The sequence below is a fragment of the Arvicanthis niloticus genome, chromosome 23, assembly GCF_011762505.2.
Source record: "Arvicanthis niloticus isolate mArvNil1 chromosome 23, mArvNil1.pat.X, whole genome shotgun sequence".
Taxonomy (NCBI): Eukaryota; Metazoa; Chordata; class Mammalia; order Rodentia; family Muridae; genus Arvicanthis; species Arvicanthis niloticus.
The window spans coordinates 39,724,977-39,752,705 of NC_133430.1; the positions used below are offsets into that span (position 1 = coordinate 39,724,977).

Here is a 27,729-nt window from a genome sequence, read left to right on the forward strand (position 1 = left end):
ACCAGAGGCCTGAGATGATGTGTGGTTAGTGGACCCGCTGGTAGTAGAGGACAGGGTTAAATTGCCCTGGAACTTTTAATCCCATCCAAGCACAAGCTTTCTTAGGGCTGGAATTGTTTTGAGGAGGCTTTAAGAGAAAAAAGAGAGAGAGAGCAACAGCTTGTAATTTGAGGATTGGAATTCAACTTTGAACAGATTGGAATTCAACTAATATTTATATTCAAGGTCTCTAATAAACAGTGCCATTTTATGAATCTTTGAAATGCCTCCACCCCTTTTTGTGACAGGGTCTTGCTACATGAGACAGGTTAGCCTTGATCTTCCTGTCATGTCCTTTGTTGGTTTTTCCTCATGCATATTTACTGTATGTGAATACATATACATACACACGTCCTTGTGTTTATAGAGGTCAGAGGACATCTTGAGATTGCTGGTGTTCACATGGTTCTGGAGATCAAACTAAGGTCTTCAAGTTTGGTGGCAAGTGCTGTAACCTGGTGAGTTACTCTAGCAGCCCTACAGCCCTGGTCTTACAATAATTCTCCAATTCCTTGGCCCTACAGGAGGGAAAAAAAATCACTACTTGTTTTCTTTTGACTCTTATTTTTGTCTTATTTGGTATAGTGATTTAACCTGTAATTCCAGAAGTCTGAAGGCAGAGGCAGAAAGATCACCACCAGTTTAGGGCAGCCTGGGCTACAAAGTGAGACCCTGTCTGAAAAAAACAAAACAAAACAAAACAAAACAAACAGTAAAACAAAGCTTAGTGTTAAGTTACAACTATAGTTAACTGAAGATACACAGGAAGATGGGCAGGGAGACTCCATGTCCCATGTGGACAGCTAAAAACCTGGACCCAGAAGAGATGGTTTCCGAGACAGAGGTGACCAGAAGCTGCAGGAAATTTGCTTTCTTCATCTTGGGCTACCCTGACTCACAGTCCTTGGGGAACAGCCTGAAACAATCTGGCAAAGTAAGACTGCCCTGTCAACGGGACAGGCAGGCCAAATACTCTATTATTGTCAGCACGTAAAAGATTCTTTACCTGAAAATAAGGAAAGCAAATTATACCGGATAAGTTATTTCTTTGAATAATAAAATGTTTGCTATTTTGAGGAAGGAAGTCAAAGAAAGAGCTAATAGTTTTATCAGATTTTTATACATCATTATTTTGTCTCAGGGATAAACCCAATTAATTTATTTCCAGGTTTTCTGTCAAGCAATATTTTCCAATCATTCTTCTGTATCAGAAACAAACAAAAAACAGGATTCAGCAATAAATTTTAGCTAATTCTCTTTGGGCCACACATGACCACCGCTGGTGACATCACAGTGACACTAGAGGACAGGAGGGCCTGGTAACTTATCCAACTAATTATGTTTTAAAAGAATCAGGTTGCAAAACAATGCAATACAAATAAAGTAATGTACAGACAGTTTAAGTTCTGAATGTAGAGGAGGAACTTTTATTAGGTAAAAGCAACGGATTTTAAAATGTAACAAAAATAACTGTATGTAATCCAAAAATTCCATTTAAAACAACATACAGAAAATAATCACATTGTAATATGCACTTATGCCACTTATAATTATTATAATTCATTACAGTGTGGTCAGTACAGTCAAAATCCAAACCATTCTCTTTAGTAAATCTAGTGTGATAAAAATGTAATCAAAAATTGTTTGTTGAATCGTTTCTATTTTGATATGGTTTAATTACTGGGAAGTTTTTCTGTTTTCTATGTATTTTAGGAAGCCTGCAGTTCTGTATGCTTCCTTATGTTCTCTAAAGAGATTAACCCTGGTGGGTGTTTAAACACCTGTCTAGCCTTTTGTCTTAAAGCAGTCATATGCTTGGAAAATGTTTTGTCTGTTTGTGATAGGGTCTCAGACAGCCCAGGTTGGCTTGGAATTCACTCTGTAGCCCAGGCTGGCTCTGAACTTTTCTTGACCATCCCACCTCCCAGGACCTAGGACTACAGGGAAATGTCACCATGCCTGGCCTCTGGCTTTGCTCTTTGGGGAAATTCTCTTCTTTCCTCTCTCTTCTTCTCTATCCCTATTATGGGCTATCCTGGTGGACTCTTTCTCTGATTTTTCAGCCAAAGTTTTTAGAATAGTTTCAAGTTCTTATTACATCAGAGTTAAGATTTTCTTCTATTTTTAATAAAAAAAAAATTTAAAGACAAGATCTCATTATATAGCTTTGGCTATCCTGGAACTCAGTATGTCGATCAGGCTGGCCATGAACTTACAGAGATCAGCCTGCCTCCGCCTCCCAATTACTGGGACTAAAGGTGTGTGCCACTACATTTTTCATTTCCTAAGACAGGTTTCTTTGGGTAATTTATTAAAATATTTGAAGAATTTTGCATGAAAACAAAGTAAGCATTTAAACATTTGATATTACACACACACAAAAGCAAAGCAATAAGTAATTAGTCACATAATTAACAGAAAGTAAAAGAAAGTATATTCACAATAAGGAAATAATATGGTCCTAAGATTCCTATGGTTAAGGAGTGTATGTGTAGTCACAGCCAGACTCAACTCTCACTAAATCCTCTCTTCAGGAAGGGATTTCTATAAACATGTTACTATTTCATTTAGTACTTAGTTTTATGTCGAGACCTGAAGAAGAGCATTGTACTACACACTAGTTCTGACTAACAGTTCACACTAACAGAAATTTATTCTACACTATGGGATTGTCGTGGTAAATTCAGAAGAAAATAACGTATGATTTGTGAAAATCTACCACTACTGAATAATAATGCTCCTCTGTTCTTCAAGAGTCTTAGAAAGAAGCTTTGCTGTAACGTTCAGAAGGGTGTGTGACTGGTACCCAGTGAGAAGGGAAGACTAGTGTTACGTCTGCATAATAGCTACATTATCTTGCTAAAGAACTGGCCTGGAGTCTTCTTTCTCGGTAGCCATCTCTTTTTACTTACACTCTACAGATATTTTTAGTATTCCTTTAAATTGCTTAACTATATTTCATAATACATAAACTATAATTCTGGTTATTTTTAGAATGACGTATTTATGGAAATACATACTCATCTCCCTTTATAATGTATGTAAGTAGTCTAGCAAGCCCTATTATTCTAGATCCACGAAGATACATGACATAAAGTTTCATTTTAGTGTACCTTTAATCATTGATATCACATGACTTTTACAGTCACTTTTTTTTTTTTTTTAGCAGATTTCCCATAAGTACTGGGAGAGTCACTGTGAATCAGTTTTGTTACAACAAAGTGATTCCAAAGTGATCTTTATTGAGGTTTTCTTGGATCTTTGCAACCGGAACTTTGGGGATGATGACGTTTGTCAGGGAGACAGAATGGATGGTGCCACGTCAGATCTGATTTCCTGGGTCTGCACTTAAAGATTATCTGTTGAAGAATGATTCTTCCCCATGTCCTCTCCAAATTCAGATCTGTCACTTCTCCAGAGGCTTAGAAGGCCCTACTGCACCACTGCCACACAGAAAAAGACAAAACTCAAGAAAAATAGTATCACAAGTCAACTGCTCTACAAGACGACATCATGCTTAGGTCATAGTATTTTAGCTTTGGCACAGAGTAGGAACCAGAGAATGGCTCCCAGAACTCAAAAGTTACTTCTCAAATGTAATGTACTGTACCTTTCAAGTATAAGGTATTATTACTGAAATAATTCTTCAAACACAGGCACCTTTTCTTTTTATTATTCATATGACTTAAATAAAAGACGGCTGGGTATGTCAGTCTGTGACCCATGGGACATCACAAGTGAGAGCAAAGGAAGTACTTCCCTTCAAACAGGACAGTTTACAATGTGTTCCCTATAGACAGACATCTGACTGACATACAGATGTGATACATTGTAACGTCCATGGTTTTAGTCTACAGCCATCACATAAACACTACTCTCTTCAAATAGTAGTTGTATACTCTGCAAATGAAAACCAAGTAAAAACGTGGCCAGGATTAGTCCTAGGTCTGTAACTCTCCTAACCTGTCCCCTTGGTATTGGGTAGAGTAATATTTTTGCAGGGATTTTTTGCCTTAATATTAATATCCTTTTAAAAAGTCCCTTAAAATGTTTTCCTGACATCAGGGAACATAAACATTTGAAGGTAAAAGTGATTTTCATAATCAGTGTGTTTAAGTTTGTTTCACCAGAAACAGTATTATGGCTGTGCATACATGCTTGTGATACTGGCACTTGGGAGGTAGAGGCAGGAAGATCAGAAGTTCAAGGCCACGCTGGGCTACCTGGGACCCTGTCTTCAAAACAAAACCCCAGCTCTATCTATTCACTTGATAGAGTGAGTAACCAGGAATAAACTGTTGGTTTAAGGAGAAAACACAACATTCTTTTAGTATGGTTTAAAGGCTGTATGTTTAACTCTAGTCCCCTTTCAAATAGGTCATTATAGACTATTAAACAAGAGAGAAAGGGGCAGGGTGTTTCTCTGTGTAGCACTGGCTGTTCTGGAACTCACTCTATAGAACAGGCTGGCCTTGAACTCAGTGGTCTGCACATGCCACCATGCCCAGCCCTTTTTTTAAAAAAAAAAATGTAAAATTTCTTACACGAAATTATTACTATTCTTGGCTCTGAGAGGTCTTTTGTCACCGTCCTTGGTGCCAGCCTTTCCTATGCTTTTATACTTAGCTTGATGACCAGCACATTGACACATTCGAATGAAACATGGACTGAGTTGTGATCTCCGCATCACCTTTCAGTTATAATGGCCTCCTGCCTTCCAGGGATCTGTGTGGGCTTTGATACAGAGAATATCATTTATTAATTTGCCTCAGTGATTTGGTTCTCCTGAATATAAGGAAGTTAAAGATTCAAACTCAATGCTAACTTCAAATACTTCTGTGTATGTATGTACATATGAATGTTGGTAACAAGTTGGTTCAAAATTAGTATGGACTTAGAAGTTGTTACTGTTCTTTGGTTAATTTCTATTTACTGTCACTGACAGACAAACATGAAAACCCTTCTCTTTTTGCCCTTAGAAAGCAAAGTTTCATGTTTTTATTGAGATCATACCCTTACCAAGTAATATGTCCTAGACTTTGACAGAAGGCAGTGAAGAGCAGGCCACCATAAATGTCTCTATTGGTATCATCCACAGAACCTTCTCCACTCTACTGTTTTACTTTTTAAAAAAAAAAGATTTATATTGTTCTCCTTAAAGCATTACTTAACTCTTTTTGTTTTAAGTGCTGTTAGACTGGGGTGGTTAAGAGCTGTCACTTCATGGGGTCATCTATCACTTATTTTTGTAATAAGACCACCTTTGAGCTTGCCTGGAAATCTATACATACTTTCATAAATGGGATTATACATTTTAAGACTAGCCAACTTTTGTTTTTAGCAAAGCAACAGCACTATACCAGTGGGGGAGGGGAATTTGTTTGCTGCCAAAGGAAAAGTGAGTTTCCACATCTATGAAGGCGAAAAGAGGAAACTGTTTATTCTTTATCTTGCTCTTTTCTTGGGAGATTTGCTCAAGTAATCTTTCTTCAACTCATTAACTCCATAACCAATGAGGAAACAGAGGCTTGTGGAGACATTAACATGCAAAGAGTAGAGAAAGGGAAGCCCTAGACAGGTATGTGAAATCTGAACCCAAGCCAACTTTTCAACTGATTATTGGGCCCCCAAAGAACTAACCATCCTGGCAAATATTTTAAGTTTAAATGAAGCAAAATCAAAAACATTCCTCAGCATGTCACATTTATGTTAAAACAGCTCACTTAATGATTCATTAAAATAAAATTTGGCTTTCTACTCTCAGACTCTCCCTCATACTGTTCGTGAGGTCCTACTAGTACCAGCCACCTTACCAGGCACCACTGATGACAGATGACCAAGGAGCACAGCCTCACACGATCTTTATGTGTGTCCTGTGCTGAAAGGCACTTCCTTTTAGATGGAATTAAACTTCATGGTTACAGACAAGCATATAGCCTAAGTCAAAGATTAAGGTTCAAACCCCACTCTAATATATATAGTTTGTGTGCTTTAGGAGAAAGTTTGTCTCTGGTCCTTAGTTCCCCATCTGGAAAGTTAGTATACTTACCTCAAAGGGGATGAGGCTTAATTATGCATGCAAAACGCCTGAGTATAGAGTATTGACACAATGGATGTTGGGATTACAGAGAGCCTATGGCTTTCCTAATCCGGGATGTAAACTTCATATTCTTAACAGCAAGGATGGTGTCCCAGGAAAGCACTGAGCCACAGCTAATTTACAGAAGACAGGATGCTACAAACATTCTCCCCTTACCTACCGCTACTCTGCAATCCTAGTTAGTGGTAGAGAATTTTCCAATTTTATCATTGGAAAGCACTTGGGAAAGTGTTGGGAAAGAGGAGGGTGAACACATTTGAGGAACTGATCAAAACAGATCAATAGGATGGGGGTGGGGGCTGAATTAATTTCTTTCTTTCTTTCCTTTCTTCAGTTTCTGTGTAGCTTGGGCTGTCCTCAGAGAACTGTCTTATCTTTTTAAAAACAGTTTGTAACAGGTTATCATATAGTCCATTAAGAAATGGTCCTGGTGCCGGGCGGTGGTGGCGCACGCCTTTAATCCCAGCACTTGGGAGGCAGAGGCAGGCGGATTTCTGAGTTCGAGGCCAGCCTGGTCTACCGAGTGAGTTCCAGGACAGCCAAGGCTATACAGAGAAACCCTGTCTCGAAAAAAACAAAAACAAAAACAAAAAAAAAAGAAAAAGAAATGGTCCTGGTTTAACTTCCCAAATGCTGTGTTTATAAGTATGTACCATCATATCCAGCTCTTAAGTTATGATAAACCCAGTTCAAATCAGGTATGTCAAATCTTAAACTTTTCAGCTATATGTATATGTACATGTTCAGGTCTTTTTCTTTTGGTATTGATTTTATTGTTAACGATAGGTTTTACTTTTAAATATTAAACCATTACACTGGTTCTTAGGAAGATTTTTCAGAGATCTGGAGGATACAGAGCTTTCCTAGTGATATAAAATAATGCTTAACCAGTGAGAAAGTTACCACCACTCACCACCAGCAGGCTTTGGGGGCACATCCTTGGCATGCTCATAGGCACCATCCCATTGGGTATTTCAGTCACAGTTGGATTAGTCTAGTCAAATGATTTGAAAGCCTATACCTTCTCCTACAACTTCTATATGTTGGTGTATGCTCAAATTTACAGGTTTTGTTTGTTTGGTTGGTTTTGGTTTTCCGAGACAGAGTTTCTCTGTGTAACCCTGGCTCCTTCCTGAGTGCTGGAATTAAAGTGGTGCATTACTAAACTTGGCGTATGCTCCTATGTTTGCTTCAAGCCGAATGATGGATTTTCAAGACCATTATTGTCCTGTCTTAACAAGCTGTATTCATTAGTATCTTTAATTTTTCTGAGACGGGGGTCTTACTATGTAAAGACCATAGCCCTGAACTCAAGTGGTAACCTTGAACCCAGCCTAGCCTCTCTGCATGCTGATATTACAAGCATAAACTATTACACTCAGTTTAAATGTTTTTTTTTTTTTTTACCAGCACTCCTCTCTAGAATCCTTTCTTCTAATTAATTCTTTGCTCCGAGTCAAATTGTTCATTGCTTTATATTAATTAAACACTTGCTAGATACCACGTTACCCATGAGGGTCATTTCTCTTGAGATTTTTCACTTAAAAAATATGGGAAATTAGCTGGGTGTGGTGGTGCATTACTGTAATCCCAGCACTCCCAATGGAGGGCTAAAAGAATGGAGACCTCCATCTCAAAGTTTCTTGAGCTATAAAAAAGCAAGACCCTGCCTCAAGAAAGAAGACCCTGAATGCTTCAGCGCTCTTCTTTACAGAGCATGGGAGGCTGAGGCACAGACCAGCATGGTTTTGGGTTAGGAGTCACAAGCCAAGGGAAAAAGAAGGGAAAGGGGGAGAGGTTGAATCCAAGTCTTTTGCTGCCTTGTTTCTACTTAAGTTCTGAGCTCCAGTCTTTAGGAAAAAATTTATCTATCCACGTTGTAGTATCGACCTTGTTTGAGATGGATTATTTCTTTAGGATTTTTTGCTGTTTCCAAAAGGGAAACTCCAGCACATAGCTCAGGAGAGAATGGCTGCCTAGTATATCCAGGCTCTGGGTTTGATCTGGACCACCAGGGAAAAAGATCCAATTAGACTGTTCCTTGTTTACTGAAACTCCAGAAATGGGCCATCAAAATGGAAAGTGTCACTAATAGAGGGAAAAGATGCTATGCTTCTCTGGTTTCTCTCTTCCTCTCCAGGTCAGAAAATCTGGATCCTAAATGTGTATGAGGCATCAAAGCCAGAAGTAGCAGGCAAATTCCATCCCAGCCTTGACAACCCAAAAGGAGAGGCAATATGCAAAGGAGGTGGAGATTTTCTGGACCCTCCCAGGAAGGAAGGTGAGAGGGATCTGAGGAGAGGAAGCAGTGGCTGTTTTTCATTCACCTTAATTTTATACTTTAAATAACTTTACCTAGGCCCTGTCTTGTTAAAGAAAATTGTACACGCTGCTTAGAGAAACTTGTGCTACCCTGTGGCTTAATTCCCCAAAACCATGCATACTATGTTAGTAATGAAACAGAAATCATCATCAAACATACCTTTTTGAAACAAGTGTCATAGCTGGGTAAAGCTAGATTATGTTTATACATTGGCTTGCAAATTTGTTGTTAGCACACACTAAGACACTAAATTAAGTCTCTCTAGTGAAAAAGAGGATTCCTCTCTCAAAGTGGGGAAATGACTGTAACTGTGGGAAAATCTTTTCAACAGAAATTCTGACAGGAAAAGTGACCACAAGAAAATTGGGTCCCCTCAGACATCATATAATTTGAACATTTCATTTGAGTTTGTCTCCTCTCCCTTTACACTACTTTTTGATGTCTGGCTTTTTTAGAGAACATTTATCAGGTTCTTACTAGTAATCTAAACATACTATTTTCATTTTCAGTTTTAAGTATTTGTTAAGCCATCATATCCAAAACATTTTAAAATGACTTTTCCCAGCTTTTTCTGTTAACTATGTACCCTGTGGAGGTGGGGGTGGGGGGCAAGACAAAGCCCAAACAAAGCCAGCTCAAGAGCTCATTTGTGTTTTGTGCTTCTCCTGGTGGTCATGCTTTAACTCTGTCCTGGGTCTGCGCATCCCATTTGTCTCACTAACACTTCAACACGTGCCCGCAGATCTCTGTGCTCACCCTGGACTTTCCACTCACCCTGCACTAGCCAACATGTCTCTCTGTTCTCTTGGCAACTTGTGCTTTTATGCAAATAGGATGTGAAAATATGATTTGCATATCTTAAAAATATCACGAGAGCAAAGAGCAATGCTTTTAAACTGTGGTCCACAATCAAAGTCATACTTTTAAATATAGATGTTAACTAAAAATCCCTTTCAGTATTAAGAAGGGTGTTCCAAGTAATTCACATTAAAAGGCATTCTATTCGATAGATGTGTTTATTGGTGGGTTATTTTGCCAGTGTTTTAGTTCACACGTAACTGATATAGACCCTGTCAACAACTAACAATATGATCACTTTACCTGAAAAGTAGAAGCTGTCCCCATTTATAAGCTGTGATTATTTTATAGTCCTCAAATCTTGTATCTTTTACAGAAAATGATATAGAAAGCATAGAAATAAACTGTAATTTGCCACAACACATTTTCTCCAAATCTTAGTGTAAAACACAACACACTTTTGTGCACTCTACTTTTATAGAACAACCAGATTTATAATTGATTTCTTTATTTTATTAGATTTATCAATATACATGGCAGCTTTTTCAAATCTCAGTTCCAAAGTAATTTTAAAAATGAAAAATCATTTTTCTTTAGATGTCATATTCCTAAAGAGCTATTAAAGTCTATTTATAAACAAAATAATTGATAAACTAACACACTTTAGAAATCAGAATATTTTTAAATTAAAATATTTTAATGAATACAAGATGTCTTTTTTTTAATTAACTATCATAGTTAAATTCATTATCACAAAACAAAATGGCTTATCCCCACTAATTTCTCGTGAGGGAAAGTCATTGGGATTTACACTTAATATAAGTTTTAAATGTGATTATTAAATGATAACATTTTATCAATTATAGGAAATGTTCATTTATAGGCGTCTCCTTAGGTCTATCAATCTCAGGCCAAGACTGAGCCCATGTCAACCTGAAAGGTTAGATTCAGTGCACCTCACTTGCCTAATAAGTTTGTCAATTTAAGAATATAGATTTCATTTGTAAGGGAGAATAGTAGCCACCCCACTATACAACTGACAAAAAGCCCCCCCAAAAAACAAAAAACCACCAACAAAAAAACCCCAAAAATCCAAAAAGCAAAAAACAAAGTTAAAAATGAATAGGACAGTTTTAAATAATTATTTTAAAATTCCTTAAAAATTTAAGCAGGAATGGTCAGTAATCTTGGGTTTAAAATTTCATAGGATACCCTTAAAATGAAAGTACACAGAAATAGCAAAGTCATTACCTTATCGATTAAAAAACAAAAAACAAAAACAAAAACTAGATTTAATAGTCACTGAAGGGGTAAGGGCCACTTACAGTCTACATCAAAGTCATTTAATGGTAAGAAAACTAGCAACAAAGAATGCGCTCAAAAACAACAAAAATGATAAACATTTAATGCCTAAAATATACTTAAGGGCCTAAACAAAAATGGTCAAAGTAAAAGGGCCTTGAAAATTTCCCCAACACTTGTTATAAAATCAGTTCTAAATAGCTCATATCCTTTTTGCTTTGGTGTTCTGCCTAGCGACTAAACAGCTGTACAGTAGAAACCCATCAGGTTCTTTTCAAATGCTTGGCATTATAGTGTGATCTCATATCCTTCCTCAAATTAAACTTTGCTCCACATATTCCACACGTATACAGGTGAACATCCATATGCTGCTCCAATTGCTCAGTGTTTGGGAATATCTGAAAGCAGACCTGGCATATCGTCTCACCACCAGACAAATGAGAGATCATATGCCGGACATGGTCATGTTTTCGGAAGTTTCCTTGATCACAAATGGAACAGACATACCTGGCCATGCCTTTGTGCATATCATTGTGCAGACGCAACTGGCGCTCTCTTAAAAACTGCTTCCCACATGTCTGACAAACAAACTGCTTTTCTTTAGTATGAACAGTATAGTGCTCTCTCAAATGACAGCGCTGATAGAATCCTTTTCCACACAGATTACAAAAATGTTTTCGTCTGTGATCTCTTTCATTTTCTTCCATGATGGTACCCTTAAACATATCTTGGTCTAGGCAGCTAGACATATGTTCCACTACTAAATTTTCAGTTTCAAAACGCTGGCCACAATTAGGACATCGAAAAGGACAGGCAGAATGTTTAAACAACTGCTTCTTCTGGAGACTGTTTATCTGGTAATGATTGTCTCTGAAATCATCTAGCATGTCAACAAACATGTCTCTTATCTCAGCCTGCTCATCAGGGTTCTCTTCCATGTCCATTTTCTCATCAGCGTTCCCTAGCCCATTCATTGTCAGATCCTGAGGTTCTCCACACCTCTGAGCGTGTTCCTGAAGCTGTCTGCCCTTGACAAGTATCTGTCCACATTTACCACACGCACAGATATTTTCGATGTGCTTGGCTAAGTAATGAGATGACAGGTCCTCCTCAGTTATTGTGAGTCCACACAACTCACAAGATGCGTTCTCTGCGTCCTCCTGGATTGGACTGGTGTTGTTCGGGGGTCTCATGTTCTCTAAAGCACCTCTTTCATCCACACTGATGGACATCCGAGGTTTCAGGGTTTTCCTGCCACTTTTTTTAATGCCGACATCTTCCTCAACATAGTATCTATAAAACGGCTCTTCGGGTTCATCTTCTAACTCATCATTGTCAGTGGACTCGTTGCAGTCTTTCTCAGTGACTTTAATAATGTTAAAGTCTTTCATGTCATCTGCAGGGACATCTTCTGGTTCCATCTTGATGACAATTCGTTTTGTCTCAGCAGCTCTACTTTTTTCCTCACCAGCTATTCCAGACTCCACGGTGCTTTTTCTGCTTCCAGTGGTTGACGCTGAATCATCAGGCGCCTGGCTGGCGTCTTCTCTGTATTTGTCTGTCTGTGCAGAAAATGGTTTAGAAGAATCCTTTTCACCAAGCTCAGCTTTGATGTTACTATCTTTTCCATCTCTAATATCTAGTATTCGGTGGTAAGCTCTTGTCGTGTTTTGGTATGAGTGTCTGTTGGTACAGGTCAACACATGTTCGTCTAGTAACTTTTCACAGCTGAAGCCAAACCCACAACTATCACAGGTAAAACTCCGACCAAAGCGTCGTGACACACGTTCTTTTGGAGTCGTTAATTTGGACACAGAACTTTTTTTACACACATCAAACAGTGGCTCAGGAAAATTAGCCAACTGTAAAGATTCTTCATCAGGCTCTCTGTTATGTGGCGTATTCACCGTTGAACTGGGCTCCGCACACCACCTGTTGGCTTCACTGCCATTTCTAGCTACCGTGTCTTCATACATTCTCACCCCAAAAATCATCTTGCTGTTCTGTTTGCTGGAAGCAGAAGACGAACATTTTGAACTAGAACAGTCTGCGTCCTGTATATCTTCTAAGCAGTCAGGAACATTGTACAGCTGGAGGTAGTTCATGGCCACTTTGAACTGCTCAAAACTGGAAGGAGCGGTCATAATCTTTCCTAAATACATGAACTGCAAAATGAGATCAAAACACTCAGCGCTTATTTTCATGTTGCTGAGGTTCAGTTGTGCAGTACTATGCTGATGGTTCATGAAAAACATCCTAAAGTAGGAGCTACAGGCAGCTAGGACCGCTTTGTGTGCTTGGAAGTAAATGTCGTCAATAGCAATACAGCAGTCACAGAGAAAGCCCCACTCTCTCTGGTTGTTCAGCTGCTGCAGGACATAGCTGCTGTGACTGGGCTTTGCCATCTTCTATTGGTTAGACCTATGTAAAATAGAAACATAACAGTCAGGAAGGCACTGAACAAAGGACGCTTCAGCATGATTCTTGACTTGTATACTTTTGCTATTACAACCAAGCATGGTTTTCTACACTAATGAAGCAAAAGCTGGTAAATTTTTTTTAGGTTTGAAGATGAAAATCCTTAGTCATTTATTCAGTTTTCTCATCTTGAACAAAAGGAATCAGAAGCAAAATCCTTTAATGTTTTTAAAATTAAAAACAAATCCAAACCCAAGATCTCTCTCTCTCAGTTGGTGGAGTGTTTTTCTTAGAAAGCATGAGGGCCAGGCTCTGACGTGTCTGGTGTGCTGGGGCAGTCTTTAGTTTTAGTCCCTTAACAGCTGCACTCGGGAGGCAGAGCCAGGCAGGTCTCTATAAATTCCAGCCCAGCCTGGTCTATAGTGTAAGTTTCTTTCTTTCTTTTTTTTTTTTTTTTTTTTTTTTTTTTTTTTTTTTTGGTTTTTCGAGACAGGGTTTCTCTGTATAGCCCTAGCTGTCCTGGAACTCACTCTGTAGACCAGGCTGGCCTCGAACTCAGAAATCCGCCTGCCTCTGCCTCCCAAGTGCTGGGATTAAAGGCGTGTGCCACCACCGCCCGGCTATAGTGTAAGTTTCAGGCCAACCAACGTTACTCAGTGAGACCTTGTATCCACACAAATGAGGAAGCATAAGGACTACCCAGAAACCATACATTTAAAAAAGCTGGGCACGGAGACCTGCTGCAAGTGGCTAGCCTATTTGGGAAATTCCAAGCCAACGAGAAACCCTGTCTCATAAAACAAGGTAGACAGCACCTGAGGAACAGCACCTGAGGAACAACACCTGGCCTCCATATGTGCACGCTCCCGCAAACGAACGAAAGAACGAACGAACACACACACAAACACACGAACACACACACACACGCTCCTCTATAAAAAAATGAACATATAAAATGAATACAAAAATTGTTTTCATCCTAGAGGGAAAACATAGAGACCAGACAGTAATTCAAAAGACACAAACAACAAAAGTAAATAAAACAGCAATTTAACATAAAAATTAATTTGAGAGATGAGCATTAAAAGCCTTTTGAATGATTTGATAGCAAGGAACTGCTGCTTGTTTTAAAAGTGCAATATGAGCCTTTTTTTTTTAAAACTGTACTAAAAGTCTTCCCTTTTCAAATTGATTTTGAGTTTTTATTTTATGTGTATATGTATACGCACCATATACATGCAGGGGCCTATGGAGGTCAGAGAGGGCATTAGATTCCTTGGAACTGGAGTTACAGGTAGATGAAATTGCTGAGAACCCATCCAGGGTCATCTGCAAGAGCAGTAAGCCTTTAACAGCCAAGCCATCTCTCCAGCCCCTACTGTGAGTCCCCCCACCCCCATCCCAGAACCTGGAACTCACTCTAGGTAGCTCAGGCTAACCTCAGACTCAGAATCCTTCTACTTCAGCCTCCTGAATGCTGGATTACATGTGTGAACCACCACATGGAGTTAAGATAAGAAAGTCCTTACAGATGAAGTCACATATTTGAAGTAAACCTCAAAACAAATGAGGGAATGAAGGCTATGGATAATATAAGACTGGCTGCGTTAACTACTGAAACAAGGCCATAGATTTTCGTTTCATATTGAAACTTTTCACAGGGAACAGTTTATTAGGGCTCGAGAATGGCTTAGTGGTCAAGAACATTTTCTCTTCTTACAGAGGACCCAGGTTTGCTCCCCAATACCTACATGCAGCTAACAACCATCTGTAACTCCAGTTCCAGGGGAGTCAATGCCTTTTCGGGTCTCCATAGGCAGTGCACACATATGGTGCACAAACATAAATACAGACGAAATACTAACACACATAAACTAAAATAAAAAATCTTTTAAAAATAAATAAAAAGTTATATTAAAGAACCTGCTGGGCTTGGTGAGGTAAGTCCCAGCACTTGGGTGGATCTCTGTGAGTTCCAGGACAGCCAGGGAAATACAGTGAGGCCCTGTCTCAAAAACCAGAAAACAAACTTTAGTAGGTTATATAGAAATTACACCAATAGTTTGTAGTCGGAATAAAGCTTTTATTATTTATCATGTAGTTGAGAGGAAAAGAAGCAATGGGTATCTGGGAAGACAGTATCTATCTAGTTTTATATTGTAAATTTTCTCATTTGGTTAAAAAAAATTGCTTAGTGGCTGGAGAAGTAGCTCAACCGTTAAAGAGCACTGGCTACTCTCAGAGGAGTTCTCAGCACCCACACAGAAGCTCGTACCTGTGTGTTCTAACTCTAGTTCCTGGGCTTCTGACACCCTCACATAGACAGAAATGCAGGCAAAACACCAGTGCACATAAAAAACAAAACAACAACAAAAACCAAAACAAAAACTTGCATACTTAGAATGGTGAGTACTTATATGCCAGGAATATATTTTACTTTTATGGTAGTTTAACTCAAATAGTATCATGTTATGTCGACCTTTCTCTAACTTTTCAACATTGATGGACGGTGTTGTGTAATTATTAATATAGTGACTCAATTGTGGGCAAGAAGGAGAAATTTTTTTAAATCCTAAAGGTTTTATTATATTACAAAGCAAAAATAAAATCCAACTTAAAGGTGGACATAACATATACCCATAATCAAAGGCTGAGACAGGAGGATTGAGTTCAAGGCCAGCCTAGATTACACAGAGTTCCAGGCTAATCAGGTGCACATAGTTGGGCCCTGTTTTTTATTTTGTGTATATGTGTTTTAAAGAGGTATAAAAAACCAAAAATTTTCTAAATTTTAGTCTCAGATTTTAATATGTACCCATAAAACTTAAAAATATCAAACCCAATGGGCTGGGGAGATGGCTCAGTGGTTTAAGAGCACTGGCTGCTCTTCCAGAGGTCCTGAGTTCAATTCCCAGCAACCACATGGTGGCTCGCAACCATCTGTAATGGGACCTGATGTCCTCTTCTGGTGTGTCTGAAGACAGCTACAGTGTACTCATATACATAAAATTAATTAATTAGTTTAAAAAACAAACAAACCCAACAACCATAACAAGTTGTTCAGTGAAATAAAATATTCATTCTCTTATTTATGTTTTCCTCTTTTGAGACAATATCTCTCTACTCAGCCCTGTCTGTTCTGGAACTTGCTAAGTATACCAAGCTGGCCTTGAACTCACAGATACTCCTACCTTGATACCGCCCCCCTCCCCAGAGTGCTGGGATTAAAGTTGTGAGCTGCCAAAATACAGCTCTAAAACCTTTCTATCTCTGCTTTTATCCTTCCTCTCGATAACTACAGATCACATACCATGTTGTTCATGCTTCCCTGCTATATACTGGCCCATACTGTCCGCCTTCCTAGTTCCTTCCCTACCTAAATGTTGACAGAGTTCCCTAGGAAGAGATGGGGCCTGTGAAATGGAGAAGCCATTGTGTCTCAGAAGCCAAATCAAGTGTTTCAAAAAGGTAATAAAGACAAAAGCTGTACATGTTCAAAGACATCATTTATGTTATTCATAAGAGTTAATTACACAGGCTGGTGAGATGGCTCAGCAGTTAAGAGCACTGACTATTCTTCTGGAGGTCATGAGTTCAAATCCCAGCAACCACAGCTCACAACCATCCGTAATGAGATCTGATGCCCTCTTATGGGTGTCTGAAGACAGCTACAGTGTTCCTACATATAATAAATAAAAACCTTTGGGACAGAGCGAGAGGGGCTGGAGGGAGAGGGAGAAGGGAAGGGGGGAATAAAAAAGCCTTAAAACATTTTAAAATAAAATATATTGATAAATGAAGGTACAGAAACAAATTATGTTACAACTAGAATTATATAAACAAATCTACACAGTAATACAACCTAATGCAAAGGTAAGAAAGTATACAACTCTGACCCAAGCCCATCTTAAGAAAGGTGAGATTTTGAGGTCACTAGCTATTCCACTGTAGGATTCACAGAAACATTTAATAAAAATAAAGAGAAACAAGCAAAAAGGATCAAAAGCTCTGAATGAGTTTCTAGTAGTAACGGTTATTGGAACTTAGTGGTGCCCACACAGAACAGATGAAACTGAGTGGGGCAAACGGTGTGGGGGGCTGTCCTGCTTTCCCATTGTACAACCTGCCTACAATCATTTGCCCCAGCAGTAAGGTGGGAATAGTAACAATGACTCCAATAACAAACACAAAGAATCACACAACTCATGTGGAAACGCAGTTGGCCATGTAGTAATTAATGGAAACAATACCATCTGCAGTTGCAATGGTGGCACTGCTTATCTGAGCACCAGGAGGTAAATCTAACTGGGTAAATTTCCTTCCAAGTAAAAGAAATGACAGCGTCAAAATCCCAAGACCCCTTCTTAGCTAAATGAAAAATGCTGATTTGGCCACTAACAGAAATGAATACAAACATAGAAAGGCAACTACATACATGTGAAGCTATACACTTTTCAACTAGTTAAAATTCACATACTCTGCATTAACCCAAACAAGCACTATTCCAATCAGCACAGCCTCTAAAGCACTTTGATGAACATTTCTTTATTCAATAAATCAGAAATTGTATACACTGAAACCAGCAAGGGCACAGGTATCCTAAAGCCCAAGAACACGTGGAGAAGTTTTCTTCCCTAGATTATGGATTTCACACAGCATGTAACCAGAAGTGCCTGCTCTAAAGAAGGCAGCAACCGTGCTGGAGAACAAGAAGAGAGTCCAATGGCAGGTGTAAACCCTGTGTGTCACATTCCTTCAATTCTAGCGCTTGGGAAGCAGAGACAGGAGTGTCCCTCAGTTTCTGGCCAGCCTAGTCTGTAGGGCGTTCCAGGACAGCAAGCTCCCTCCTCCACTCCCACAAAGAAACTGTATTAAGCATTTATTTTTTATTAAACAATTTCACTCAAATTTCAAAAAGTTTGCGTTTTAATTTTTTTATTTATAACTTATAAAAATGTTAGGACTAGGGAGATGCTCAGTGGTTAAGAGCACTTGTTGCTCTTACAGAGGACCTGGGTTCAATTCCTAGCACTCACATGGTGACTCACAACTGTCTGTAACTCCAGGTCTAGGGGATCCCATGCCCTCTTCAGACCTCAGCAGGCAACAGGCACACAGGTGCTATACAAACATACACAGAGGGAAAACACACACACACACACACACACACACACACACACACACACACACACAAATAAAATAAACAGATCCAAAGAAACATTCCTGAGCGTGACTTTAATCCCATTACTGGGAGGCAGTGGAGACTTATGAGTTCCAGACAAAGGCCTGGTTCACATGGTAAGTTCCAGGCCAGTTGAGGGCTACACAGTGAGACCCTGTGTTGTTTGTCAAACAAACAACAAAAAGAGTCACCAAAATTCAGTGAGTTTTATACTATGTAGCTTATCAAGAAGCTTTTTATTTTTATTTTTTAAAGAAATTATTCTATGTATACGAGTACACTGTCTTGTCTTCTGACACACCAGAAGAGGGCATCAGATCCCATTACAGATGGTTGTGAGCCACCATGTGATTGCTGGGAATTGAACTCAGGACCTCTGGAAGAGCAGTCAGTGCTCTTAACTGCTGAGCCATCTCTCCAGCCATCACGAAGTCTATTTACATATAGAGAGAGTCCTTATATTTTACCTGCTCTGACTTTTGTGATTAAAATCTGTTGCTGAATTTGGTTGTGTTCCCAGCTATCACTGGAAGAACATGTTTATCACAGCTGGCAGTTGGGCCGGGACACAAAGTCAAACCCTCAACTTACATTCAAAGGTCTGATACCCAGGTCAGTGCCAGCATTAAGGAGGCAGAGATCCAGGACATCTTACACTAAAGTTGAGAATTACTTTGAAAATGTTTACCAAATTAAAAAATTTACATGTCAAAATGGTCAAGAAACACATCAACTGTATTAAGTAATTCAGACAGTCATAAACCTATAGAGAATAGATCTTAATCTAAGTCCAAGAGTCTTCTCTCATAAAAATCAAACATCTAGGACTACTACACATTGTATCAGGACATAGTTAACTGAGGTAAACTAGGTACTAGGACTATAGGCAAGTATTCCTATGCACCTCCGATGGTACTAAAACTTCCTTGGTACTACCTAGTATGGTCTTCTGCAAAGACCATCAACTAAGGACTGGGTAGGTGTCCTGAATTCAGGTACTATTGTGTAAGTGCAGAGCCTCATCTGAACGACAGCTGTGACGTGGCTGTACCTGTCTTTACTGACATGTTCCCTAAGGATATGATGAGAGCTTTATTTATTTATTTATTTATTTATTTATTTATTTATTTATTTAGGTTTTTCGAGACAGGGTTTCTCTGTGTAGCCCTGGCTGTCCTGGAACTCACTCTGTAGACCAGGCTAGCCTTGAACTCAGAAATCCGCCTGCCTCTGCCTCCCAAGTGCTGGGATTAAAGACGTGCGCCACCACCGCCCGGCATGATGAGAGCTAAAAAAAAAAAAAAAAAGACAGGGCCTCATATATCCCAAGCTGTCTTTAAACTCTATTTGTAAAAGAGGATGACTTTGAACTTCTGATCATACTTCTGTCTCTTAAGCTCTAGAATTACAGCTCTGCACCACCATGCCTGGTTTACTAAGTGCCTGTGACAGAACCTATGACTTCCAGCACACTGGGTAAGCACATTTGTCAACAAGCTATACCCCTAGGCTTGTAGAAGCTATTTTTAGTAAATTTCTCACTGACATACTAAAATTTGAGGAATAATTTTCTCTGTGGATAAAGCTCCTGAATTAGGTTAATTAATAGGTTTTGCCTGATTATATGATAAGGGTGTGTAAATATGTACATGAAGTAGTGGGGGCATTGCACCTTTAATCCCAGCAGTTTCACACCACAGGGCTACATGGTGATAGAAAAGAGAGACGCTTGTGGGAATAACCAGTTGTAAAGATTCCTCAAGATAAAAGGTTTTTACTCTGAGCCACTTAAGTGACAAACACAAAAATTATTCACTATTTAAACCAGGCGTTCTGGCTAGCTATTAAATTCAGTGCTTAGTACAGGAAGTTCTGAATTTATAATTGGATAATGTTCCAAAACTTATTTTTAAGTTATTTGGAACCTGAAACACACATTCCCATAGAAACAATGCTATAAATGGTGGCTCAATTTTGTGCTCACACCCAAAAGTCTGTTAAAGTCACCATGTGCCCTGCATCAGCCTTAACAATGCTGGAGTATGCTATGCCATTAGCACTCCCCGATCTAAGGAGCAGTATGGTACAGTAATGCCCACTATACTAAACCCTCAAGGACAGGGACAATGCTAAAAGACCTTACTGTTCTTGTGCTCAGCAGTCTTCCTACATGGCTGGCACTTAGCACATGTTTGTTAAGTGAGAGGAAAAAGAAAAAAAGTCCTGGAAACAGGCACTCCTAGATATGGGTACCAGTTATACCCGCTCGGTAACTCCCAGGAACCTTTCCACCCCTTGAATCCTTCTACAAAGCATGACAGTCATATTCAGCCAAGGACTCCTGCATTAACTAGCAACATCAGTGGTTTTGGCAATTTAATTTTTAAAAGTTAATATCATCATACTGAACACAATTTATAAAATTTCATGCAAAATCAAGCTCAATTTACTACTTTGCAGAGCAAGCAAACCCAGGCTTTAAGACAGTGACTGTCGGCCTTCCTAACGCTGCGGCTCTTTAATATGGCTTCTCAAGGGGGGTGATGCCCAACTATAAAGTTATTTCTGTTGCTACTGTTACGAATCGTAATGTAAATATCTGATTTGCAGGATATCTGTGACCCCTGTGAAAGAGTCGTGTGACCTCCCAAAGAGGTCCCAACCCACAGGTTGAGAAGCACTGCTCTAAGAGGTTAAACAACATACTCAGTCACATCTAGTTTCTGTCAGACCTGGGTTGTCATCCTCCTACTCTAGGCTCCTCCTGTTACCAACAGTGCCTCTGCACCACCTGACTTCTCACCAGTAGGCCTTGCTGAATGCAGAAACTGTTTGCACTTACTCAAAACTCAGACTGCTGCTCTTCAGCTTGTCCGTTTCTGTTCCCCAGTCAAGCCAACAGCTGTCACTTCTAAAAGCCATGCTGATCTGCTGTCTGCCATTTTACTCTGATAGGCCATGAAACAATTTACTCCTTTGAGGCCCTTTGTTATGTACTACATAGAAGGTGACCAAATTGTCTTTTGGCTTTATGACAGGTCAATGGATAATAAATGTTACCAACTAACAGGAATGAGCCACTTCTGTAGTTCTGGATCCCATGTCTAGAAATCGAATTCACCCACACAGAAGGCAGCGGGAAGAAAATGGAGTTTTGAACTCTGCTTTCTCTCTGGTGTAAGAGGAAAGGTATTTTACATAGCCATTTTTACCCTCTATACTAGAGGCAGTATAGCCATCTTCTGAACACTAGAGGGCAGTGTAGGTGCCTCTGACCTAAAAGCAGCTGCACCACCAAATTAGTCCCCCAGCACGTGGCATTTGTATTGTTAAGAGTTTATTTTGTAGTACTTTTACTTATTCTGTGAACTCACACTGCGTGCAGCAGTTGTTAACAACTTGAAGGCAGGCCTCTAGAACGTAAGTATGCAGTATAAGCTGGCAGGGAGCTCCTCACTTTGACTATTTGCTTCCTTCTCTCAGCAGAGCAAGTCAAATGAAGAATATGGTTTCTAGTTCTGCTAGTTGTAACCAAAACTGAGAAACCTTTTTTTCTTTTTGGAGGAAGGGTCTCCCTATGTATATCAGGTTGGCCTCTAGAGATCAGCCTGCCTCTGCCTCCAAGTGCTAGAATCAAAAAGCGTGTTAAAGGCAGGCACCTCTTTTCTGGGAGGCAAAAGCCTGGCTCAGGGAGCCACAGAGAGACAAGAGCTGGGTTATCTAACCTGGAGGTCCTATGTTCCTTGAGATGAAGGTGTTGTATCAAGCATCATTACAACTCCAGTTGTTGCCTGACATTTAATTGATATTTAATGAGGTTTTTCAAGGAATAAATATTGAACTGGGCAAGTTTTATTCCACTCATCAGTTTTTGCTTCTGGCTGTCACTGAAACTTTTATATAGTTGTTGTCAGTTTATAGAGCCTCTTTCATTGGTGAACAAATTCTTACAACACCCCGAGGCAGGCTTTTAGTTCTTTTGTGAATGAAGAAAACATGTGCAGTAACTAACTACCCATCTTGTAAACAGAAGCTGGGGTTAAAACCCTAACTCTTGATTCAAAATGCAGAGTTTCAGTTTCTGTAATGCAGACACCACTTTCTGGGTATGATGATTCAGTAATGCGCCCCTCTGGAACGTTCGAAGCCTCCCACAATCACTGTTTCCATCACTGTACAAGCTCCCAGCATTCTTGCTGTCTTCTCTTGCAGTCAGGCAGAACGCACCCCCTCCCCATCTCCTTTTCCATCTGCTGACCACCATGCCCACCTCTACTGCTGGCAACTTCAAGTGGAAGGAGCTCTTCAGTTAGCTCTTAAAAGGACGACATGCACCTCACACAGGAAACTAACAGAAAATATAGTTAGCAATTTTTTTTTTTTTTTGGTGACAGAGTTTCACTATGTAGCTGGCTGGAACTATGTATTCTAAGCTGTCCTTGAACCCACAGAAACCCACTTGCTTCTACTCCTCCCCCCTTTTTTTTTTAAATGATCTATTTATTTTATATATATGAGTACACCATTACTCTCTTCAGACACACCAGAAGAGGGCATCAGACCTCATTACAGATGGTTGTGAGCCACCATGTGATTGCTAGGAATTGAACCCAGGACCTCTGGAACAGCAGTCAGTGCTCTTAACCGCTAAGCCACCTCTCCAGCCCTTGCCTCTACTTTCTAAGTGCTGGGATTTTAAAAAAAATGCACCTACACACACTGCTATTTTTTTATTTTTAATACTCATTGTATTTTGCAGTGCTGGGGGGCTGAACCTAGGGCCTCAGGCCTGATAGGCAAGTACTCTCCTACTATACCTCCAAGCCTTCAAATATGATTTTGAGAACAATTTATATTTACATAGTAGTGTTTTTAAAAAGCACACCCCCTGCCGCGCCCCCCCCCACCTTAAAAGCAGTTGGTGACACATGCCTTCGATTCCAGCACTTGGGAGGCAGAGACAGATGGATCTCTGTGAGTTCCAGGACAGCCAATGCTACACAGAGAGACCCCCATCTCAAAAAAGCAGCATGTCCTCAACACCTTCAAGTAACTACCGTAATTAAATCTGTATCTGCTATTTTGGAGCTTTACTAGGAAATTCACTTCGAAGCTCACCCTTGATAAGTAGCTGTGTAATGACTACACAAGACAAAATATCAGTATACTTAGAAATCTACCATACATATGTAAGATGCCAAATGTGGGTGGAATTCAGTCTTTGCACTTCCCCATCCCCCACTGCCAGTCCTTCCCACACCATAACTTAAAACAACTCTCACTAATGCCCTCCAGTCCTCTAATTTCCTCTCTACCAAGTTTCTCCTGCAGTTGTATGCTGACCGTGAGGAACCCACCCCACCACACAAAGACACAGGGATATCCTGACAGTGAGTGGTCTTTGCTGCAAGTGTACCTACTCATTCCCAATGATAAGCTAAGAAGTTCTCTGCACTCAAGGGTTTTTTTTTAAATGAGTATACCCTGCATAAATCAATCAGATAAGACATTGCAATACTTGCTAAAGGTGAGAAGAAGCCCACCAAGATGAACTGAATGAGGACTAACCTAAAACAGCATTAAACATAAAAATACTTTCACATGTTACTAAGTTATAGAATATGGCATCAGCTCAATGCAAGCCACCCTTAAACCTGGGAATTCTCAGCAATCTGAGTTATGAGAAGAAAGCATGAGCCTGTGAACCGGAAGAAGCCAGGGGAGACACACACAGCAAGATGCTCCAGTGCTGCCTTCATGTTTTTAAACAAGGAATTGATTGTTCACAGTGATTATCTCTGGGGAGTGGGAATCAGGATGACTCTCAGTTTTGCTTATGTACTTCAGTATAGTCTGAACTTTTATCATTGAAAAGTTATTTCCACTTTGAGAAAAATCAGTCATAAGTAACTTAATTAGGCTCACATTAAAGCATATGAATAGCAAAGCATTTTCATTATTTTATCGCCAGAGACACCACAAGAAACTATCAAAAAATACTACAAAGACCTAAGAGAACTTCAAGCAGATGTTTTACATATTTAACCCTCCCAAGACAACAGACTGCAGTCTAAAAATATTTTTTTTCTGCATTCTAATACAAAATTTCCCCCCCTCTTTTAGGCAAAGTCTGAGTCCTGTCTAGAGAATAACAGGCCTTTAAAAAAAAAAAAAGAAGAAGGCAGCAACATTTTTTCCTGAATGGTGTTGCAAGGAACACTGGACACTTTGAAAAGGTCCCCAGATGTACCAGAAACTGACAAAAGTGGAGGAATGAGGAAGCAGAAGGTGCAAACATTTGGCAGCTACTAAGAAATAAAAACACAGGGTCATTAGCAGGCCTTTAATCCTAGCACTGTGGATGCAGTGACAGGCACATCTCTTAAGAGTTTGAGGCCAGCCTGGTCTAGTTCTAATCCAGGGCTACATAGTGAGACCCCGCTTCACAAAAAACGAAAAACCCACAAGGTCAGAAGCCTGGAGTGGTGGTGCAGGCCCGTTAACCTACAACTAGGTGAGAGGCTGAAGCAGGAGGACCAAAAGCTAAGGCTGGCCATAGACCTAACAGTGAGAATCTAGCTTTAAAAAACAAAACAAAAACAACAAAAATAAAACAGCAGTCATGAGGCCAGCCTGATCTACAGTGTGAGCTCCAGGACAGCCAGGGCTACACTGAGAAATACTTGTCTCCAAACATCAAAAACCAACTCACAAAGTCAGAAAGCTATGCTCGTGCCCTGGTTAAAATAGGTTCTCTTTCCTGACAAAGATGCAGCTGCAGTGGCAAATCAGCAGGCATATGTTAGGAACTGGAAGAACACAGCCAGCTGGAAAGACTGCTCAACCAGGTTTCACTCAGCATCATGAACACTGAGGCTTTGGGTTTTTTAATTTTAATTTCTAATTATGTGTATGTGGGGGGAGGGGTGTGGGCATGAGTACAGTTGTCCAAAAGTCCAGAAGAGAGTACAGAGTTCCCTAGAAATAACGTTACAGGTAGTTGTGAGCCGCCTGGTATGGGTGCTGGGAGTCAAACTTAGCTCCTGTGGAAGAAAAGCAAGCACCTTTAACCACTGAGCCGTCTCTCCAGCCCTGAGCTTTGTTTTTTGAAAAAAGGGTCTTGCTATGTACGCCAGGTCCAGGTTAGCCTCAAACTCCCGACCCAACATCTTAAAGTACTGGGATTACAGGCGTGCAGAACTACACCCTGTAAAACTTGGCTGTCATCGGAGAGATCCTGGTGTTAAAATGAGTGCAAGTGGCTATAACACAACACGGCACTGCAGAATTTCTAAGTATTAACCCCTGGAAAGGCATTTCACCTCGAGTCTACTTCAGGTCCGTCTATTTAAGAGGAAGAAACCTCATATAGTTACCAATGCCACTTAGTATTACTGAGACTTTAGGAGATAACAACAGCAAGTGATTCAAAAGGGAAGTTTTACAGTTCTGGGCAATTGACCAGCCAGCCATCATTAGGGCTTCAGCTTCTTGTACCTTCATTCTCCCCATTTCTCCTGATCATATCCATCTGAAGTGACAAAATTCCACAGAATCTATTCTATACCTTTTAAAAACCATGGTTGCCTTAAAGCTCTCATAAGAACTACATCGATTTCCACAATCGACTTCAGGGAGCCTCAAACTTTGGCTCAAGAAATTCGAAGTGGTCTTGGAAAGCCTCAGAACACGCCTATCACCCCAGAATTTAGGATTTCCCAAGGCAGGAGAATTATATCCAAGCGATCCTGGGCTACCTAGCCAGACCTTGTCTCAAAAGGGGGTGGGGGGAGAATGCTTGGAACGCTTTGTGGATTCCAGTGTCAAAGGGAAAAATGTTGCCGCAGCGATACATACTGTACGGAAATATTCTGACCAGTGGAGAATCTACGTGTACCGTCACAGCGACACTCGATTTAGGAACATGATCATACAAAATACCCTCTCCCCAGAAAACAAGGACTTTCATTAACCTGTTCCAGACGCGTCCGAGTTGGAAAATGTCTTGTCAACCCCCTCAGATCACGTGGACGAGTGGCTAAGGTGGAAAGGGAGCCTGGGAGCGGCGGCTGAGCTCAGATCCACGCCTGCACGCTTCAGCAGCAAGGACTCCAGATCGCCACCCAACTAGCTCACCGCCTCCACCAGAACTTCTACTTGTGGGCGCCCACCACTGGAGGCAAAAAAGCACTTTCTTCTCGGGACTGGGGGTCGGAGGGGAGAAATCTCGTACACAAAAAAACCCCCCAAACTCCCGAGACCTACCACTTTGGACCCGAACAAAAAGCGTGTGTGCTGAGGAGCGGGGGTGGGAAAGAGCGAAGCAGGAATCCGCGCGGCCCAGCCGCCTCCTCCCTCGGAGCGCGCCCAAGTCTGCGGCCTCCGGCTCCGGGACGCTCCCCTCCCGCCGGCCGCCCAGCCGCAGCTGGAAGTTAGCGAAGCGCGCTCTGGGCCCGTCAATCAAACGCGGCCTCCCGCCTCCACCTCCCCTCCCCCCACCCCCACCACAAAATAAAATAAAGGGAAAAGAAGTAATTTGGGAAGTCGTCTGGAGAGGGGATTCGTCCGGACCCGGAGAGGCCGCGCGCACCGGACTGACGACCGGCACCGAGCAAAGCCGCTCGGCAGACCCCCGCCACCGGCTCCTCGCCGCGCGCTCTCCACGCTCCGGTTCCCCGCACCGGTCGGCGCCGCCTCGGCCACGCACTCCGCCAGGCCCGTGGCCCAGCTCCGGCCAAAGTTGCGCAAATAGCCCCGACGACTGGCAGATACTCACCGGGCGCGGTGGGACGCGCGGCCGCGGGGGTTTTACGGAGTTTAGGGCAGCGGGGCCGCGGGGAAGGCGAGCGAAGGGCGAGGGGCCGCGGGCTGCAGTTGACGGCGCGCGGCGCTCGGCTGGGCTGCGCCGAGACACTCCGGCTCTGTCAGGGACTGCGCTGCAACAAAGGACTTCCGCTGCCGCACAGCCGCGCCTGCCGCACCGCACTGAGCCGGCCCCGCTTACGCGGCGACTCCGGGTCTGCCCACCAGTTCGCGGCGGCGTCCGCCAGCCTTCCCCTCCCTCTCGCCCGCCCACCCACTCCGCCGCTGGCGGCTAGGGGCACCCGCGGTCGCCTGTTGGTTGCAACAAGTTTCTGCGTCGGGCTGGGGAGGCTGGCACTGCCCGCAGCGCGGGCGCCCGGGCGGCGGCTGGAGCGGCACTCTCGCCCCTCTCCCCCGGGTCGGCTTGGCCCTCCTCCTGTTTGCACAGCTGGACGCCGCTGGGATCCTCCCGACTCCCCCGGGGCTGGATGCCGATCGCCCTCCACCCAGATGTCAGACCCCTGCCCCGCAGAGCCCCGCAGTTGGACCCGCCCCCGCGCTCCACCCTGGACGCTTTGGGGAGGGGGGGGGCTGACACCCTCGTCCCGTCCAGCCTAGAGCCTGTCCGCTCGGGGTCGCCCGTTCCCCATGCCCCTCGACTCCTCCTCGCGCGGGCCCGCCGGCCGCGGGCCTGAGTCACTTCCCCCGCCATGCCCCGCCCGACCCGCCTCCTTCCCCGGCTCCCGCCGCATGTGGCCGCCTGCC

General features: G+C 41.6%; 1 protein-coding gene across 6 annotated transcripts; it reads right to left on the minus strand.

Moving 5' to 3' along the window:
• Positions 1-1,443: 1,443 nt before the first annotated feature.
• Positions 1,444-27,617, minus strand: Zbtb1 (zinc finger and BTB domain containing 1). Of its 6 annotated transcripts, none has more exons than XM_076921971.1 (3): positions 26,939-27,617; positions 11,070-12,983; positions 1,444-3,482 (listed from the first exon to the last, which is right to left on the minus strand). In XM_076921971.1, the coding sequence occupies exons 2-3, from the start codon at positions 12,965-12,967 to the stop codon at positions 3,446-3,448; spliced, it is 1,935 nt and encodes a 644-aa protein (XP_076778086.1). In that variant the 5' UTR covers positions 12,968-12,983; positions 26,939-27,617; the 3' UTR covers positions 1,444-3,445. The 6 variants fall into 6 exon arrangements, with proteins under 6 accessions (XP_076778086.1, XP_076778083.1, XP_076778082.1 ...); XM_076921968.1 differs by lacking the exon at positions 1,444-3,482 and adding an exon at positions 26,136-26,335 and having other exon boundaries at positions 9,460-12,983; positions 26,939-27,242; XM_076921967.1 differs by lacking the exon at positions 1,444-3,482 and adding an exon at positions 26,136-26,366 and having other exon boundaries at positions 9,460-12,983; positions 26,939-27,242.
• Positions 27,618-27,729: the final 112 nt, after the last annotated feature.

Excerpts from the sequence above, each read along its gene's own strand:
- Zbtb1 (XM_076921968.1), bottom strand. The coding sequence starts at position 12,967 with ATGGCAAAGCCCAGTCACAGCAGCTATGTCCTGCAGCAGCTGAACAAC.